General features: G+C 41.0%; 1 protein-coding gene across 1 annotated transcript; it reads right to left on the bottom strand.

The window, feature by feature from the left end:
* Positions 1-4921: 4921 nt before the first annotated feature.
* On the bottom strand, positions 4922-20374 carry LOC129824530 (interferon-induced protein 44-like). The gene is made up of 8 exons (XM_055884224.1): positions 20222-20374; positions 19517-19561; positions 11804-11837; positions 10766-10967; positions 10446-10598; positions 10180-10351; positions 9936-10036; positions 4922-9375 (listed from the first exon to the last, which is right to left on the bottom strand). The coding sequence occupies exons 1-8, from the start codon at positions 20277-20279 to the stop codon at positions 9187-9189; spliced, it is 954 nt and encodes a 317-aa protein (XP_055740199.1). The 5' UTR covers positions 20280-20374; the 3' UTR covers positions 4922-9186.
* Between the last annotated feature and the right edge of the window lie 941 nt (positions 20375-21315).

The raw sequence follows: 21315 nt of genomic DNA, 5'->3' as shown, positions 1-21315 counted from the left end.
ATCAGATATCTTGGTTGTAAAATGGTTGCTATTGAAGGTAGGCTGTGCGGGTAGGTTAGTCTACATGATAAGATTAGTATAGATAAGAGCAAGAATATTTGTATTTGTCAATTGGCAGTTGAGCATCGATCATCATGTCACCAGAATAAGACCCTCAATATTTATTGTAATGCAGCATCAACTTCAATGTGCACTTTCACCACCCTGTGAAGTTCATCCTTACTTATTTAATGTGTAGCCTAATAAACTGCATGCTTTCCCGAGTCTTAGTGGGAGGACCACACACCATATCATCTTGTGACGTGACTCCATTCGATATGATGGTTATTATATCAATATTTGCGCATAAAGGCATTTCCACCGCCATTTCTCGCATAATTCATGATTCATTTTACTGTCACAAAAAGATTCCACCATGTCGAATGAACACGTGATATATCTGCATTTATAAAATTGTACCGAAACTTCCTGTTTCCATCACAGCTGTCGTGATTTTTTCATACTCTATCAATTTAAATTGCTCAGAAATGTACCTTGCCAAGTTCTGCCACGTACCTTGTCAACCGGATTCTCAAATGTCTCCATATCTGTTCAAATGCCTATGCTTTACATAATTCTAGATTTCACTTTCATTTTACCCTGTCCAGTGGTGAACTGGGACAAGAATTCAGCCCTGACATTTTATCCACACCAGCCCACATCATTGTGAGCGCCTCCCCATATCTCAAACCCATATCAGATATCTTGGTTGTAAAATAATTGCTATTGAACAAAGGGACAAAGCTTCCAATGCTGTGTTTTTTTCCGCAATTGCATTTTGAAATGTTACATGATCAGAGGAATCAGTCGTATTTGATTAGCATTTTATAATATATGGATTTCAACAAACAGAGGCACACAGCTACAGAGGACAAACATAGTTATATAGTAAGGCAGGGGTGTCAAATGTATTTCTCCCCGGAGTCACATCTGGGCTTCAATGAGTTCCGGAGGACGTCAATTTCGACTAGCCCACCCAACAACAAATGAATTGTCCAGCCCATCATTTGCCAGAATTGTCAGATAGCCAATCCCCCCCTAACTGTGTCACATGATTCCCCAGAAACAGGCCCAGTTCATATCAAAAGTTGTATAATTGGATCTGTGACACTTTGACCTTTAACATTACAATCTTAAAGTAAAATCAACATCTCTGTAGGTGTATCAAGATGTCTGGTGCTTGTAGTGCATGTGGTTGTCCTGGGACTGCAGGGTTGCAAGTTCCAGTCTACTATAAATACAGGATGTTTTTCCTTCCCACTTAAGAGAAATGCTTCTGAAACGTTATTATGGGAAGGACAGTGTTAAAGATGATGAACCTAGTAAATACAATTGAAACAATTATTATACTTCTATCCATAAGAGCAAAGATAATAAGGCATATTCACTTTAATGCAATTGTGGTGGTTTGTCTCTCACTCAGTTTTTTTCTATGTGAATGCAGGGGCAACAATATGTGAAGTGAAGCATTTAATGAAATGTTGGGTGATTTAGTTTGGATTTGAAGGCCAACAGTTGGTGCCCCGTGTTAAGAGAATTGGGAAATGCTGCCCCAACAGAGAAATCTGATATTTTTATTCATAATTTTGAACGTCAGAACAGTCATGCTGTTTTTATTTATTGAAAGCAAGCTTTGCTTTTATAAGACCATCAGGCTTGATTGAGCTGCTTTGTCTTGTAGTAACGTGGTACATGCCTGTATTTCCGTAAACCTTTAGTTTAGCAATACATGTCTTTGAAAAGAAATTGAATCATAATAACATCCTTTTTTTGATCAGTAGGTAACCAACATAACAACAGGTGGTGATGTGTTGGACACAGTAACTCAGATTGATAAATTCCTGTCTACATTCCTGATTTATGTAACTGTTAGTTTACCTGTGGCTACTAAGCTGTATGGAATTGTTTTAAGGTCGTACCAAAGATCACTTTGCTATTTGATTTCGAATTTTAAGATCCCTTTATGTATCCAAATTATTTGATGAAAATATTGATTTGGCCTTACTGCTATTAGCCCATACAAACACATGGAATTACAGATTCACTACATGGAACAACAGATAGTCCCCCCCAAAAAAATTGTCCTGAAGTGTCTGTCCTGTATCTGAGAGATACACTAATATAAAGTATGTGGACACCCCATCAAATTACTGGATTCAGCTTTTTCAGCCACACCCATTGCTGACAGGTGTATAAAATCGAGCACACAGTCATGCAAACTCCAAAGACAAACATTGGACGTAGAATGGCCCCTAATAAAGAGCTCAGTGACTTTCAACGTGGCATCGTCATGGGATGCCACCTTTCCAACAAGTCAGTTTATCAAATTTCCACCTTGCTAGAGCTGCCCCGGTCAACTGTAAGTGCTGTTATTTTGAAGTGGAAACGTTTAGGAACAACAACGGCTCAGCCGCGAAGTGGTAGGCCACACAAACTCACAGAACGGGACCTCCGAGTGCTGAAGCACATAACGCGTAAAAATCATCTGTCCTCAGTTGCAACACTCACAACCGAGTTCCAAACTGCCTCTGGATGCAATGTCAGCACAATAACTATTATTGTCCCCAGCAATGATCTGTGTAATGATCATGGTGCATCTGTGTAATGATCATGCTGTATAATCAGCTTATATACGTATATATATTATATTAACTCAGCAAAAAAAGAAACGTCCCTTTTTCCAGGACCCTGTCTTTCAAAGATAATTCGTAAAAATCCAAATAACTTCACAGATCTTCATTGTAAAGGGTTTAAACACTGTTTCCCATGCTTGTTCAATGAACCATAAACAATTAATGAACATGCACCTGTGGAACGGTCGTTAAGACACAAACAGCCTACAGACGGTAGGCAATTAAGGTCACAGTTATGAAAACTTAGGACACTAAAGAGGCCTTTCTACTGACTAAAAAACACCAAAAGAAAGATGCCCAGGGTCCCTGCTCATCTGCGTGAATGTGCCTTAGGCATGCTGCAAGGATGCATGAGGACTGCAGATGTGGCCAGGGCAATAAATTGCAATGTCCGTACTGTGAGACGCCTAAGACAGCGTTACAGGGAAAAGACGGACAGCTGCTCATCCTCGCAGTGGCAGACCACATGTAACAACACCTGCACAGGATTGGTACATCCGAACATCACACCTGCGGGACAGGTACAGGATGGCAACAACAACTGCCCGAGTTACACACGCACAATCCCTCCATCAGTGCTCAGACTGTCTGCAATAGGCTGAGAGAGGCTGAACGGAGGGCTTGTAGGCCTGTTGTAAGGCAGGTCCTCACCAGACATCACCGGCAACGTCGCCTATGGGCACAAACCCACCGCCGCTGGACCAGACAGGACTGGAAAAACGTGCTCTTCACTGACGAGTCCCGGTTTTGTCTCACCAGGGGTGATGGTCAGAGTTGCATTTATTGTCGAAGGAATGAGCGTTACACCGAGGCCTGTACTCTGGAATGGGATCGATTTGGAGGTGGAGGGTCCGTCATGGTCTGGGGTTGTGTGCCACAGCATCATCTGACTGAGCTTGTTGTCATTGCAGGCAATCTCAACGCTGTGCGTTACAGGGAAGACATCCTCCTTCCTCATGTGGTACCCTTCCTGCAGGCTCATCCTGACATGCCAATGGCACCAGCCATACTGCTCATTCTGTGCGTGATTTCCTGCAAGACAGGAATGTCAGTGTTTTGCCATGGCCAGCGAAATGCTTGGATCTCAATCCCATTGAGCACGTCTGGGACCTGTTGGATCGGAGGGTGAGGGCTAGGGCCATTCCCCCCAGAAAGGTCCGGGAACTTGCAGGTGCCTTGGTGGAAGAGTGGGGTAACATCTCACAGCAAGAACTGGCAAATCTGGTGCAGTCCATGAGGAGGAGATGCACTGCAGTACTTAATGCAGCTGGTGGCCACACCAGATACTGACAGTTAGTTTTTATTTTGCCCCACCCTTTTGTTCAGAGACACATTATTCCATTTATGTTAGTCACATGTCTGTGGAATTCAGTTGTTGAATCTTGTTATGTTCATACAAATATTTACACATGTTAAGTTTGCTGAAAATAACAGTTGACAGTGAGAGGACGTTTATTTTTTTGCCGAGTTTATATATACTATGAGAACTAAATGTTGTGCAAAATTCTTCTCTATATAAGGAATAATGGGCAGTTGAAATGAGGTCGCTAAATCATATGATTGAAGAGCTATTAAAATGTGAATATCATGATCATGCACTTTGCTGATGGTCCCTAACTAGTTGCATTGAAGGTGCTCCAGGCAGCCTACACTGTTGCCTTGTGACTAAGTTTGAAACTCGCGTCGGAATCGGGAAAATAAGATCTGTGCAATGTTGTACACTTTTTTTCCTTCATAAAGAACCTGAGGTGTGTAGCTCAAATCGTTTGCAAGCTATTGAAGATCCGAATGTAAGGCGAACATCAAATCTCAAACCAACTTTATCATGGTGTAGAAACGTGTGGTACCACTGGACTTGTGGATCGTCAAGAGAAATGTTGATAACTCCTGATACAAACACTGCTGAGAAACACCTGTAAAATACAAAGCCATTAGACAAGTACTAAGAAAAATTATATACATGTTTACAAATCTGAAATTGGATATGTGCTGAAAATCCTTTAGCTACAAATGTTCTTAGTAATTCAGTACACAGCTGTCCAACTCCAATAAAAGAGAATACATTCCCACATGTATAAATGGCAGTATAAATATGAAAACAGAGTGGTTACAGATTTGGTCAGAAGTTTACATAGCCAAATACATTTAAACTCAGTTTTCACAATTCCTGACATTTAATCCAAGTAAAAATTCCCTGTCTTAGGTCAGTTAGGATCACCACTTTATTTTAAGAATGTGAAATGTCAGAATAATAGTAGAGAGAATAATTTATTAACAGGTTTTATTTATTTCATCACATTCCCAGTGGGTCAGAAGTTTACATACACTCAATTAGTATTTGGTAGCATTGCCATTAAATTGTTTAACTTGGGTCAAACATTTCGGGTAGCCTTCCACAAGCTTCCCACAATAAGTTGGGTGAATTTTGGACCATTCCTCCTGACAGAGCTGGTTTAACTGAGCCTCCTTGCTCGCACACACTTTTTCAGTTCTGCACACATTTTCTATAGGATTGAGGTCAGGGCTTTGTGATGGCCACTCCAATACCTTGACTTTGTTGTCCTTAAGCCATTTTGCCACAACATTGGAAGTATGCTTAGGGTCATTGTTCATTTGGAAGACCCATTTGCGACCAAGCTTTAACTTCCTGACTGATGTCTTGAAATGTTGCTTCAATATATCCACATAATTTTCCTTCCTCATGAGCCATCTATTTTGTGAAGTGTACCAGTCCCTCCTGCAGCAAAGCACCCCCACAACATGATGCTGCCACCCCCGTGCTTCACGGTTGGGATGGTGTTCTTCGGCTTGCAAGCATCCCCCTTTTTCCACCAAACATAACGATGGTCATTATGACCAAACAGTTCTATTTTTGTTTCATCAGACCAGAGGACATTTCTCCAAAAAGTATGATCTTTGTCCCCATGTGCAGTTGCAAACCGTAGTCTGGCTTTTTTATGGCGGTTTTGGAGCAGTGGTTTCTTTCTTGCTGAGCGGCGTTTCAGGTTATGTCGATATAGGATTCGTTTTACTGTGGATATATAAACTTTTGTACCTGGGGACAAATATCATACTTTTTGGAGAAATGTAAACAGTCAATAACACAAAAGAAAAGAAAAATAGAAAGATCTATGTACAGTGTGTGCAAATGTAGAAGAGCAGGGAGATAGGCAATAAATAGGGGTGAAGAGGTCCTAGAGGTGAAAATAATTACAATTTAGCATTAATACTGGAGTGATAGATGTGCAGATGATGATGTGCCAGTAGAGATACTGGGGTGCAAATGAGCAAGAGGGTAAGTAATAAAATGAGGATGTGCTAGTCGGGTGTGCTATTTACAGATTGGCTGTGTACAGGTGCAGTGGTTGGTAAACTGCTCTGGCAGCTGATGCTTAACGTTAGAGAGGGAGATATAAGACTCCAGCTTCAGAGATTTTTGCAGTTCGTTCCAGTCATTGGCAGCAGAGAACTGAAAGGAAAGGCGGCCAAAGGAAGTGTTGCCTTTGGGGATGACCAGTGCAATATACATGCTGGAGCGCGTGTTATGGGTGGGTGTTGCTATGGTGACCAGTGAGCTGAGATAAGGCGGGGCTTTACCTAGCAAAGACTTATAGATGACCTGGAGCCAGTGGGTTTGGCGACGGATATGTAGTGAGGGCCAGCCAACGAGAGCATACAGGTCGCAGTGGTGGGTAGTATATGGGGCTTTGGTGATAAAACGGATGGCACTGTGATAGACTACATCCAATTTGTTGAGTAGAGTGTTGGAGGCAATTTTTTAAATGACATCACTGAACCAGGGACCTTCTGCACACATCGACAACAGCCACCCTCGAAGCATCGTTACCCATCGCTCCACAAAAGCCACGGCCCTTGCAGAGCAAGGGGAACAACTACTTCAAGGTCTCAGTGACATCACCGATTGAAACGCTATTAGCGCGCACCCGCTAACTACCTAGCCATTTCACATCGTTACACATGCACTTAGTTTTACTAGCGTTTAAAAGCAGATGGAGGCCATGGAAGGAGTGTTGTATGGCGTTGAAGCTCGTTTGGAGGTTTGTTAGCACAGTGTTGAAAGAAGGGCCAGATGTATACAGAATGGTGTCGTCTGCGTAGAGGTGGATCAGAGAATCACCAGCAGCAAGAGCGACATCATTGATATATACAAAAAAAAGAGTTGGGCCCTCAGATTTGACACACTGAACTCTATCTGAGAAGAAGTTGGTGAACCAGGCAAGGTAGTCATTTGAGAAGCCATTTGAGAAGCCAATTTGATTAATATTATGGTGTTTCTCAGGGTTTCTGTTAGGATGGAATGGAAAATATGGCGGTCGGGAGTAGATTTCAGCACAAGTGGATTGGAGGATTCTAAACTGTTTGCCTTCATTAGACAACTTTGTTCCAATATTTCTGTAAATCAGTGATATTTATTCCCATAGTAATTCGTTATGGATCCATAACTAAATCAACATTGCATTTTGAAAGAGTATTTTTATCATTATTCTTTTAACGAAAGCATAAACGGAGCAAAGCACAGAGAGATCCTTGATGAAAACCTGCTACAGAACTCTCAGGACCTCAGAATGTGGCGAAGGTTCACCTTCCAACAGGAAAACTACACTAAACACACAGCGAAGACAACGCAGGAGGGGATTTGGGACAAGTCTCTGAATGTCCTTGAGTGGCCCAGCCAGAACCCGGACTTAAACCTGATCGAACATCGCTGGAGAGACCTGAAAATAACTGTGCAGCAACGCTCCCCATCCAACCTGACTGAGCTTGAGAGGATCTGCAGAGAAGAATGGGAGAAACTCCCCAAATACAGGTGTGCCAAGCTTGTAGCGTCATACCCAAGAACGCAACGCTGTAATCGCTGCCAAAGGTGCTTCAACAAAGTACTGAGTAAAGGGTCTGAAAACTTTAGAAAAATGTAATATTTCAGTAAACAATATATATAAATAAGCACAAATTTTGAAAAACCTGTTTTTGTTTTGTCATTATGGGGTATTGTGTGTAGATTGATGAGGGGGAAAAACAATTTCATAAATTGGTCCTGTTTAATCCAGGTTTCAGTCTAATGACCTTCATCAAGATTTATCTTCTAATATTTCTTTCTGTTCCATGTTCATGTGAACAGGAAGCACAGATTAGAGATGTCTGAGGTCTCTAACTGTGAAGTTTGATGTGATCATGTGATTTACTAAAAGAGCATAGCGACAGGGGGACATCTCTCCAAAACCAAAAAAAAACAAACAAAAACAATCGTCTGAGACAATGATTTATATACAGTGCCTTGCAAAAGTAATCATACCCCTTGGATTTCTTCACATTTTATTGTGTTAAAGTGAAAACCTGTTCCCGAACCACCTCCTCCCACTGCTGCTGGCCTTTGCAGATCCTGCCATTATGCTCCGCTACACCAGGGGGTCGGCAACCTTTTCCAATTGGAGTACCTGTTCATCTTACCATTTCTACCGATCTGCGTGCCAGTTAGGATTTTAATATGCACATTTTCGTGGAACAGTTTCATTTATTTTATAATAAAGTCATCATATCTCAATCATTGTCATGTGATTAATAAAAATGATATCTAAATCTAAATTATTCAAATCTTTAAGTAAATTATATTGCCTTTACCAATTATGCAAAATAATTAAAGCCAACAAATAAAAACATTGTATAAAATATTCTGGACCCTCAGAGTTTCCGGCACCAGTGAGCTCTGGACAGATACAGCTGTAGGCTATTTGTACAAGGAATAAGACGTAATCAGGTAGGCCTATTTTATGACAAATAATGTGTCCACTCCACAATGAGAACTGTAAAAGACTAATAATAATTAACTGATTACATTAACAGAAATTATGGTCACCAAACAAACATTGTTGATTAGAAATTCTGGGAATTAACGGTAAATGTACTACTGGTGTTGTCACGTCCTGACCATAGTTCTTGTGTGTTTTGCTTGTTTAGTGTTGGTCAGGACGTGAGCTGGGTGGGAATTCTATGTTGTGTGTCTAGTTTGTCTGTTTCTATGTTCAGCCTAATATGGTTCTCAATCAGAGGCAGCTGTCTATCGTTGTCCCTGATTGAGAATCATATATAGGTGGCTTGTTTTGTGTTGGGGATTTGTGGGTAATTGTCTATGTCTAACGTTAGTAGCTTGTGTGTGCACTTTCGTTTGTAGCTTCACGTTCGTGGTTTATTGTTTTTTGTATTAGTTTGTATAGTGTTCGTTTCGTCTTCGTATCTAATAAAAGAAGATGTATTCATATCACTCTGCGTTTTGGTCCGATCCATGCTCCTCCTCAGACGAGGAGAACGAACGTGACAGGTGTGACATCCCCGCGGCCTCCGCAATAGATTAGTCCTCTGAAACAGGCGTCAATCAAGACATGCCATAAAAAATGTTTTTGCAACTGCTGGACTTAACAATTCGACGACCAATAGCCTATCGACCAATTAATCGACCAGTCGACTAAATGGGGTCAGCCCTAATATACATGCATCCTCAGTTACCTTTTGGGGTTATTTTGAGAGGGATATTTTTGATGAAGTCATCTGCAAAGTCCACCATCTGCCTCAGTGCTCTCAATAGCAGCACATCCATGTCTTCATTCAAGTCGATTTCCTCATGGTAGTTCTTCACAGGCAGGATGCAGTTCACTGGTACTCCCAGTTTGGCACTGCACTGCTCCATCTGCAATGAAAGAATACAGTTGGAATGCAATGGAATGAGCTGTAGCTGTCATGGATCCCCCCGGTACTGCAGCTCATTCTGTTCACCAGTTCCGGAGGTCGACGTCACCAGCCTTCTAGGCTTCACTGAACTGGTTCATTACCACCAACCCCAGACTGTCTAATTACTCACACCTGTTTCCTATTTCCCCCTGATTAGTAATTGTATATATGTTCCCTCTGTTCACCATTGTCTTGTTGGTTATTGTTCCCATGTCCGTTGGTTGTGTGAGAAACTATGCGTTGGTTCAGCTTTGTGCTGCGTGTTTTGTGCTGCGTGTATTACGGGTCTCGTCCCATGTCGTTCTACGAGGTTTACCCTGGCTCTTTTGTTTGGGTACATCCCAGTGTTTTGTATACGTGTTTGTTTTGGGTATATTAAAAAAAACTATTATGTATTCCTGCACCTGTCTCCAAATCCTTTATACCAGCGTGATAGTAGCCTATCTATATGTGTGTGTCTATGGCTGATTGTCTTATAATAAAGAATTCTAGTATAGAAGCATTTTTTTTTTTGCTCACCTTCTCCTTTATGTACTTGCTCAGATAGATGTTCTTCACGTCTTTCCTTACTGATGGACAGGCTTCATCCACTCTGGTGAGAATAACCATTTGGGGAATCCCTGCCAGAGCAAACTGATTTAATCCAGCAGTCCTTTTTCTCTCCAGGCAATGCAATGATGTTCATACTCAGACATAGTACACCTATCACACTATTAGTTTGTATAGCCAACAAGTACTACTAAACAACATTTTGCCCTCTTACCCATATCGGCGGCAGCTAGTCTGATGTCCCTCATCTTCTGGATTACACTTTCTCTCAAGAAAGCCATTTTATCAGCTGGCATGACACTGACTAGACAGTGAACTCTGTCTTCTGAACTGGGGATCTTTATGTAGCCAGGATCCTCTTCTGATAATGGTGACATTGGATTAAACTAGCCAAGGATGAGGAATAAAAATGTGTTTTAATCAATACTGACTGAAACAGAGATTCCTTGGTGATATTGTGTTTTACTTTATTCACGTTACCTTGTGGCCCTCTTTTACATGGCCCTTTAGGGCGTTGATGATGTCATCCTTATGCACACCTTTGCCACTGCTTTCCTCCAGACCCATGACATCATTGAAGACGATGGGGTAGTAGATTCCATGTTTCATTGTTTCAATTTTGTGGGTTTGGTACTGTAAAATAGGATGTGGCATTTCTCATGAATTATACACAGAATACAGATTTGAAAGCATTGCAATTTGAGTTTGCAGTAATAATTCAGAATAGTTCACAGGCATTTGTGGTAATATGTTGTGGTTTCAATAAATGGGTTTCATATAACACTTGGTAAATAACTTACTTTTATGGTGAAGCTTTCACCTGCAATAGCACTGTCAGCTAGTGCGATGCTGGTAATGTGACCCTGAAAGACACTGTTGATGAAGTTGATAAGGCTGGACTTGCCCGCTCCGACTGGTCCATGGAGCAAGACTCGGATACTCTTAATATCAGGGTTTCCAGGAACATAGTCTTTCAATTTCTGCAGTATTACCTCTTTCTGACTGTCATAGGGGAGTAGAGAACAAGTTTAGAGGTAGACTCAGCGATATGACTGTAACGATCTTCTTCATCTTCCTCCTCCTCGGACGAGGAGGAGCATGGATTGAACCAAAACGCAGCGTTGTCATAGGACATAATGAATTTATTGAACAAGACAAAAACGAACTATACTTGAATAACTAACAAAATAACAAACGACGTAGACAGACCTGGACATGCGAACTTACATACAACGAAGAACTCACGAACAGGAAAATGACTACACAAAAGAACGAACGTACAAACAAACCGAGACAGTCCCGTGTGGCGCGACAAACACAGACACAGGAGACAACCACCCACAACAATCAATGTGAAAACACCTACCTTAATATGGCTCTCAATCAGAGGAAATGAAAACCATCTGCCTCTAATTGAGAACCATATCAGGTCACCCTTTACCAACATAGAAACACATAACAGACTGTCCACCCAAACTCACGCCCTGACCGACTAACACATACAAACTAACAGAAAACCGGTCAGGAACGTGACAATGACATGACACAGCAGGCAGATTCCTGCTTACAGAAATCAACAGCATGTGCCAAGACTGCCACATAAATTGGGAAGGCATAATTTGTGAAGAGCCAGAAGTGGCTGTTTTGGTTGGTTTGCAATCTGTTGTTTTATTGTTGTTACTGTATGTCTGTAAGCAGGAAGTCGCCCCATTTGTATGATGCTGTCATATCACCGAGTATACCTTTTAAACAAATAGACGCACTTGGAATGATGCCATTTAGTTAAATGTTAGGTTTAGATGGGAGGTGAACAGTGTACACAGTATTTTCAAACGTACCCCCAGGGTGTGATCCTCCATTCCTTTTCAAAAACTGTTAAACAAACATATGTTGATATAAATGCAATATACTATGATATACTACTATGATCTTGGATCATACACACACAAAACAAATTCTAAATAGTACCTGACAGGTGTTCTTTTGCTTATAACCATTGCAGAACCCTTTTTGAAGGTTATATAAAGAAGCTACAGTGGGGAGAACAAGTATTTGATACACTGCCGATTTTGCCGATTTTCCTACTTACAAAGCATGTAGAGGTCTGTAATTTTTATCATAGGTACACTTCAACTGTGAGAGACGGAATCTAAAACAAAAATCCAGAAAATCACATTGTATGATTTTTAAGTAATTCATTTGCATTTTATTGCATGACATAAGTATTTGATCACCTACCAACCAGTAAGAATTCCGGCTCTCACAGATCTGTTAGTTTTTCTTTAAGAAGCCCTGCTGTTCTCCACTCATTACCTGTATTAACTGCACCTGTTTGAACTCGTTACCTGTATAAAAGACACCTGTCCACACACTCAATCAAACAGACTCCAACCTCTCCACAATGGCCAAGACCAGAGAGCTGTGTAAGGACATCAGGGATAAAATTGTAGACCTGCACAAGGCTGGGATGGGCTACAGGACAATAGGCAAGCAGCTTGGTGAGAAGGCAACAACTGTTGGCGCAATTATTGGAAAATAGAAGAAAATAGAAGAAGTTCAAGATGATGGTCAATCACCCTCGGTCTGGGGCTCCATGCAAGATCTCACCTCGTGGGGCATCAATGATCATGAGGAAGGTGAGGGATCAGCCCAGAACTACACGGCAGGACCTGGTCAATGACCTGAAGAGAGCTGGGACCACAGTCTCAAAGAAAACCATTAGTAACACACTACGCCGTCATCGATTAAAATCCTGCAGCGCACACAAGGTCCCCCTGCTCAAGCAGGCGCATGTCCAGGCCCGTCTGAAGTTTGCCAATGACCATCTGGATGATCCAGAGGAGGAATGGGAGAAGGTCATGTGGTCTGATGATTCAAAAATAGAGCTTTTTGGTCTAAACTCCACTCGCCGTGTTTGGAGGAAGAAGAAGGATGAGTACAACCCCAAGAACACCATCCCAACCGTGAAGCATGGAGGTGGAAACATCATTCTTTGGGGATGCTTTTCTGCAAAGGGGACAGGACAACTGCACCGTATTAAGGGGAGGATGGATGGGGCCATGTATTGCGAGATCTTAGCCAACAACCTCCTTCCCTCAGTAAGAGCATTGATGATGGGTCGTGGCTGGGTCTTCCAGCATGACAACGACCCGAAACACACAGCCAGGGCAACTAAGGAGTGGCTCCGTAAGAAGTATCTCAAGGTCCTGGAGTGGCCTAGCCAGTCTCCAGACCTGAACCCAATAGAAAATCTTTGGAGGGAGCTGAAAGTCCGTATTGCCCAGCGACAGCCCCGAAACCTGAAGGATCTGGAGAAGGTCTGTATGGAGGAGTGGGCCAAAATCCCTGCTGCAGTGTGTGCAAACCTGGTCAAGAACTACAGGAAACGTATGATCTCTGTAATTGCAAACAAAGGATTCTGTACCAAATATTAAGTTCTGCTTTTCTGATGTATCAAATACTTATGTCATGCAATAAAATGCTAATTAATTACTTAAAAATCATACAATGTGATTTTCGGGATTTTTGTTTTAGATTCCGTCTCTCACAGTTGAAGTGTACCTATGATAAAAAATTACAGACCTCTACATGCTTTGTAAGTAGGAAAATCTGCAAAATCGGCAGTGTATCAAATACTTGTTCTCCCCACTGTACATAGCACCAACAAAGGGTTCTGCTATGGTTACAACTCTTTTGGAAGAGGTTTTATGCTTATTTATAGAACTTTTATGGTGAAAGGTTATTTATAGAACCATTCTCAATCTGCAATGTTCTTTGTAGATCCATTTGATCCATGGTTATACAGGGTTTTTATTCTATCAGTGTGGGTAGTGTCATGACGTTGGCCTGGGGGTAGGTTTATGAGTCATAAATACCCCCCCCCCCCCCCCCCCCCCGTTCCTCTCCCTACTCTACTGATGTGACATTAGAAAGCCCCTTTGGTTAACATAGAGATTCTGGGAACATCAGAAGTTGGGGGGAAATTAACTATATTCTGGTAATCCGACCAACTGAACATATGCGGTGGTACTTAAGGTATATTATGTCAGTTCGGTTGCCCTCTGATACATTCTCATCAATGATAGAATGACATAAACTCTACTGTGGAAAGTCTAAACATCAGAGGTATCGGATTCACATGGAATTGTTGTTTAATTCAAATGTTTGAATATGAAATTATTTGTGAAGAGATGAAATGTAATTTTAGCTTCCAAATGAGAGATTTGGGTTTTCATAAGTTTGGGCCTCTGCTCAACCAGTGGCCCGCCCCTGTGAAGAGACATGGGTTATAAACTTTTCAGACACACCCCTCTCCCTCCACTATATAAGCCATTGACGAAAATATAACTTTCTGTTCCGAGGATATGAGGGTGACGATCCCATGTCAGAATGGTTCAGATAAAACTACAGGACGAAGCCAACATCAGCCTGAGCTTTGGTTGCGACTGGTATGAACTTTGAAATCTTATTCACTACAGAAGTGATACCTTCTAGCCGTTGAGTTAGCAACAGTTGCTACAAATGCAGGTTAGGAAGGACAGTCAGAGTATCCTGTCTACTACACAACGACGTTACTACAACGTATCCAGTGACCACCAGAGACATTCTTCAAAGGACCGAGGACTCGGTTTGGCAACACGGTCTTCCATCTACCACCAACCTACTGAAGCGCAGCACAGAGTAAATATTTATTGCATTTTCCTTTTCCAAATGGGCGGTAATTTAGAATGCATAAGATACTGTATTTACGATAGCACAGCTTCGCCTCTGTTCCAGTCTCCCGCTCTTTCACTAAAACCCAGCCCCCTTTCCTTTGTGTAACAAGCTGTCATATCTGTTCCGCCCGCTAGGGACATTTTCCTATGACGGCAATTTGTAATCAAGTTATGATTTAATTGTGTATGTGTGATTCTGTGTGATTAGTTAGGTATTTAGTAAATAAATAATTAAACCCAATTTTGTATTGCTGATTCAACTTGTTAGCCAGGGTTCGTGAAGATAACCAAGAATGTACAACTTTCAGATGAGACTGAAGTAAGATGACGATTAATGTTGACTGCTATTGATGTAAAATATTGCTAAATCTTTAAGAGTTTATTCGGAAGATAACAGCTCTATAAATATTATTTTGTGGTGCCCGACTCTCTAGTTAATTACATTTACATGATTAGTTCAATCAGGTAATATTAATTACGGAGAAAGTATTTTATAGAATGGCGTGTCATAACACTTAATCCAACCTACCAAAGACACGACAGTAGTTAACAAAGTTAAGGGGCACTTTTGCCCTAGTAACCTTCACGGTCGTTTCTTTGTTTCTTGTTTTGTTGGCGACATTTCATCAAATAAAGGAAAATGTACGCTGACCACGCTGCGCTTTGGTCCTGTCATTTCCATGACGACGAATGTGACACTCTTAGTAAAAGTACTTATCGTCATCTCGCAATCTGTGGATTCTAATCGATTAGATAGATTCAAATTGTATGTTAAATATCACAGAATAGTTGAAAGATATATGGTGCATAGAAATCCGAAGAGGGTGGATGGCAGAGATAGGTGGGATGGGATGAGGGAAGCTGAGGGTTGGGATGTGGAATTGGAGACAAGTGTGAGTGGAGTTGCTGGGCTTCACTTCACAGTTCTTCATTGTAAAGGGTTTAAACACTGTTTCCCATGCTTGTGCAATGAACCATAAACAATTAATGAACATGAACCTGTGGAACGGTCGTTAAGACACTAACAGCTTACAGACGGTAGGCAATTAAGGTCACAGTTGTGAAAACTTAGGACACTAAAGAGGCCTTTCTACTGACTCTGAAAAACACCAAAAGAAAGATGCCCAGGGTCCCTGCTCATCTGCGTGAACGTGCCTGAGGCATGCTGCAAGGAGGCATGAGGACTGCAGATGTGGCCAGGGCAATAAATTGCAATGTCCGTACTGTGAGACGCCAAAGACAGCGCTACAAGGAGACAGGACGGATAGCTGATCGTCCTCGCAGTGGCAGACCACGTGTAACAACACCTGCACAGGATCAGGACATCCGAACATCACACCTGTGGGACAAGTACAGGATGGCAACCACAACTGCCCGACTTACACCAGGAACACACAATCCCTCCATCAGTGCTCAGACTGTCCGCAATAGGCTGAGAGAGGCTGGACTGAGGGCTTGTAGGCCTGTTGTAAGGCAGGTCCTCACCAGACATCACCGGCAACAACGTTGCCTATGGGCACAAACTCACCATCTCTGGACCAGACAGGACTGGAAAAAAGTGCTCTTCACTGACGAGTCGTGTTTTTTTTCTCACTAGGGGTGATGGTCAGATTCGGGTTTATCGTTGAAGGAATGAGCATTACACCGGGGCCTGTACTCTGGAGCGGGATCGATTTGGAGGTGGGGGGTCCGTCATGGTCTGGGGCTGTGTGTCACAGCATCATCGAACTGAGCTTGTTGTCATTGCAGGCAATCTCAACGCTGTGCGTTACAGGGAAGACATCCTCCTCCCTCATGTGGTACCCTTCCTGCAGGCTCATCCTGACATGACCCTCCAGCATGACAATGCCACCAGCCATACTGCTCGTTCTGTGCGTGATTTCCTGCAAGACAGGAATGTCAGTGTTCTGCCATGGCCAGCGAAGAGCCCGGATCTCAATCCCATTGAGCAAGTCTGGGACCTGTTGGGTTGGAGGGTGGGGGCTAGGGCCATTCCCCCTAGAAATGTCCGGGAACTTGCAGGTGCCTTGGTGGAAGAGTGGGGTAACATCTCACAGCAAGAACTGGCAAATCCGGTGCAGTCCATGAAGAGGAGATGCACTGCAGTACTTAATGCAGCTGGTGGCCACACCAGATACCGACTGTGACTTTTGATTTTGACCCACCCCCTTTGTTCAGGGACACATTATTCCATTTCTGTTAGTCACATGTCTTTGGAACTTGTTCATTTTATGTCTCAGTTGTTGAATCTTGTTATGTTCATACAAATATTTCCACATGTTAAGTTTGCTGAAAATAAACGCAGTTGACATTGAGAGGATGTTTACTTTTTTGCTGAGTTTATAATTCAGAGAATCATAGATGACTCCGTCTTTAGTAAAACGTTTCTGCAAACTATTTTTGGAGATTCAGGAAGAATTTGGTGAATTTTTCTCCATTTGCCATCCAGTTTGCTTTATTTTTGTAATAGATTACATTAGATCTTTCTTGAATAAGTTCCTCCAGTTCTTTTTGTTTTTTCTCGAACTTATATTGTATCTCTGTAGTATCGTTTTTATTGCTATCTACCTGTACTATTAGTTAATGTATTTCCCTTGTTAGTCTTGTCTCCTTAGACAGAAACTGCTTTCGTATTATTGATGAAAATTGAATTGAATGACCTCTGAAGGTACATTTAAAGGTATACCAAACAATAATGGATTTTCTGAACCTACAGTACCAGTCAAACGTTGACACACCTACTCATTCAAAAAAATAAAAAATAATTTAAACTATTTTCTACATTGTAGAATAATAGTCAAGACATCAAAACTATGAAATCACACATATGGAATCATGTAGTAACCAAAAATGTGTTAAACAAATCCAAATCTATTTTCAAATACAGATTCTTCAAAGTAGCCACCCATTGCCTTGATGACAGCTTTGCACAATCTTGGCATTCTCTCAACCAGCTTCATGAGGTAGTCACCTGGAATGCATTTCAATTAACAGGTGTATCTTGTTCAAAGTTAATTTGGAATTTCTTTCCTTCTTAATGCTTTTGAGACAATCAGTTGTGTTGTGACAAGGTAGGGTGGTATAGAGAAGATAGTAAAAATAGTACAAATAAAGAAAAACCCTGGAATGAGTAGGTGAACCAAACTTTTGACTGCTATTGTATATTGTACTGGAAAAATTCTGTTATAAATTATTTTGGCTTAGTTAAAAATAAATTGTCCTCCAGTAAACTTTCAGTAAATTTCCAATATCCTTGTCCACGTGAAAATTCTATGAGAGTTATGTGAAGGCCAATTAGATAATGATCCGATCACATTCTGTCTACTATTAAAACTTTTTTAACCTTTGATGCAAGAGAGAAAAAGACACGAAAGTAGTCAAGACGACTAGCTTGATTAAGTCTCCTTCATGTATACCTCACTAGTCTCCGAATATCCACTATTTCTAATGTGTCCATACTATTTGTGATTTCCTTAAGGGCACGGTGATGATAGTTTATAGAGTGATTTCGCTTACGGTTCATTCAGGTACTTAACACTGTGTTATGGTTTCCCACAATAGTGATTTGATCGTTTGTTGCCTGTAAGTTCAATAAATTGGTATAAATATTTTCAAAGAAGTATGGATCATCCTGATTTGGACGATATAGATTAATGAGCCAAACCTTTTTTCATCCACAACCATTCTCAATTGACACAAGGTTATGCAACTCTTTCACAAGACACTGTCACTGGCCATGGTCATATAATATGTAATGGCAAAACACAACAAATTAGGTACACACAACACTCCCAGTTGCACAGAAAGAGCTGTGAGCACACTGTTAGGATTTGTGTTTATTGCACTATAACCCAATGCTATATCACATGTGATATAATATTAGCAACTGTTAGCCTGGGCGTCTGTGTGTGTGTGCTGAAAGTAACATTGTGCTCCAGATAGTGTGCTGAGAAGCTGTGGTTAACCTTGTGCAAGAACAGTATGCTTTCTATGCAGGTGCAAATAGCTCAGACAATGTTACAGAACTGTCTGGCCCCAGTCTCGAGGGTGTGAGAGCATAATCTACACAGCAACAGCGCCGGACACCAAGGAGCACCAAGAGGCTGGGACTAGCCTGAGCGCCGGCGATAGGCTGAGCAAAGTTTAAACCATGCTCAGCCTCTACTGTGATAGGCCAACAGACGGGTTGGAACTACGTCTGTCACCGTATAAGAACAGCTGTTTACTTACATCCTGCCAGTTCTCTGTTCTATCCTTCGAGGTGATACAGAGAACCCGTATATACGAAAATTGCATTTACCATTTATCGCTTGAGTTTAATAAAAATACTTAAAGTATATTCGGTGACTCTGAATCACATTTTGTCCTGATACCAGATTGAATTGACGCAAATCCCTTATAACACCACACCCCAAAATATTTGAATAAGCTACCTCCCCTACATTTTAATTATCACTAAAAGAGCAAAGAACCCTTTTGTGAACTGCAAAAAAACATTGAAGAGCTCCAAGGGTTCTTTGAGTCATTATGATTCCACATAGAACCTTCAACCTTCACATCACACTTTTGTGTGCGTGTATAGTTCGTCCTGATGTGTTATGAAAAAGTTTCTGTGAATTTGATGGTTTATATTTTTTGTACTTCTATAAGTAAATGGTCCTGTAGTGGGCTAATGAAGAGTTTGGCATAAAATCATGTGCCGAGCTGCTATGATGCACCAGACACATAGGACGTGAACTGAGTTCAACCAATACAGGAACAGAGACAGCATACTGTACATTACAGTAGGACGGTACAGAGTGAATGTGCCTTTGTTTCTGATTAACTACAACTTACCTGCAGTAGGCATAGGTGGTGTAGTTGATTTAAACAGCCACATCCCTTTAAAAGACAAAGTCCAATGGAATTACTGTACATAAAACTGACTACCCACACACACACACACCGATTAGTCTCCTACTTTTACTTACACTTCTGTCTTGTCTGCCACAACTTCTGTAAACAGGTGTGACTCTAACTAACCCTGACTGTATCACAGACTCAGACCTGGGGTCAAATATATACTGTCCAATACTTCAAATATTTCAGGGGCACTTTATTTAGCTACCCTGATGAAGGTCGACCAAGACTGAAACAATAGTTAAAAGATCCATTAATTTGTTGGAATCAAGATTACCTGTGTGCTGGAGTTTGTATTATTTTTATTAGTGCATTTTATGTAGCTGATATTTTTTACCCAGGTTTGCTCAGACTATGTGAGTGTTGTGTGCAAAATGCATCTTAATCACTTTTTTTTTTTTTTTTACTGAAAGTGCGCTACGGTTATCTTAAAAATATTACTGCCGATGCACAATTTTCTGGGACCATATCAACATTGGACAAATTAAGATAACACTAAAAGATCCCTAAATAACCCTTTAAAATAAGAAACACTGTATCAAAATAAGTAACTATATAATGTATGCCTAATTTGTAAACATAACATCAATGATAAAATTATTATAATATAAAATAAACAAATTGACAAAAAATGGTCTATACCTGTTATCCAAAGAATAAGATTTATCAAGTATTCAATGATGTCCCAAATAAGTGTCATGGTTATATTGACACTACTTTTCACACCCCTCTGATAATATTTTAGTTTCGTTTTTTTGTGTCTGCGTCATGCATGTCCATCTTTATTTATACTGTGCGCTTCTGGTAAATCACATGACTTCTTTAAACCAATGAATGAAGGTGCTTGAGGAAAAATGCTCAACTGGAAAAACAGGAAAAAGACCACATCCAGGCTGAGCTAATAAATCACATGACTTCTTCAGACCTCACACTCCTCAGTTAGATGTGTAACTCTGTGTTGTTGTTTGTGTCGCACTGCTTTGCTTTATCTTGGCCAGGTCGCAGTTGTAAATGAGAATTTGTTCTCAACTGGCCTACCAGGTTAAAAAAAGGTGAAATAAAATAAATAAAAATGATGAGTTTATTATTTTAATCAGCTGTGTAGTGCTCCAGTACTGAGTTTGGGAAACCCTGTTCTCAGTGGTGATTTTAGCATGTAAATCGTGGTGGGGCAAACTCCCAAAGAATGTTTTAGATGTGTGCCAGCAAAGCCACTACACAACACAACATTAAACAATACATTAATTGCACTATAACGGTGACAAACAGTGCCCACAAACTGTTAGGGCCTACATAAAGCTGTCCCAACAGCAGAGCTTTCTTTTCAGCACCATGGAGTAAATCCTTACCACAGCTACACCTGGCTATCAGCGGAGTCTTGTCTGGCAACGAAACAGATATTCAACCTCATTTACTGCATTTTTAAGAAATATAGTGGATATGGCTGACTTGCTTAAACTAATGTGGTTTCTACTTAAAATTGCGATGTACAAACTATAGCATAAGGGAATGACGAGCGGATAAGAGGCAATACGTAATTTCAATTAAGACATTAATGAGCAAGCTAAGACTTTTGAAATGTAGAGGACAGAATTCAGAACATGGGCTGTTCTTACAGTATTCTCCCTGAACTATAGGATAAATAAATAAAGGGGGTATATAAGCAGACAATGAAAGCTCTTTTGCCCTGCCGTGTACACTAGCATGTGGTACCGTGCATTGAAACACCGCTTCCC

The sequence above is a fragment of the Salvelinus fontinalis genome, chromosome 2, assembly GCF_029448725.1.
Source record: "Salvelinus fontinalis isolate EN_2023a chromosome 2, ASM2944872v1, whole genome shotgun sequence".
Classification (NCBI taxonomy): Eukaryota; Metazoa; Chordata; class Actinopteri; order Salmoniformes; family Salmonidae; genus Salvelinus; species Salvelinus fontinalis.
Note: the sequence above shows the minus strand (reverse complement) of the source record. Positions and strands in the feature narration are given on the sequence as shown.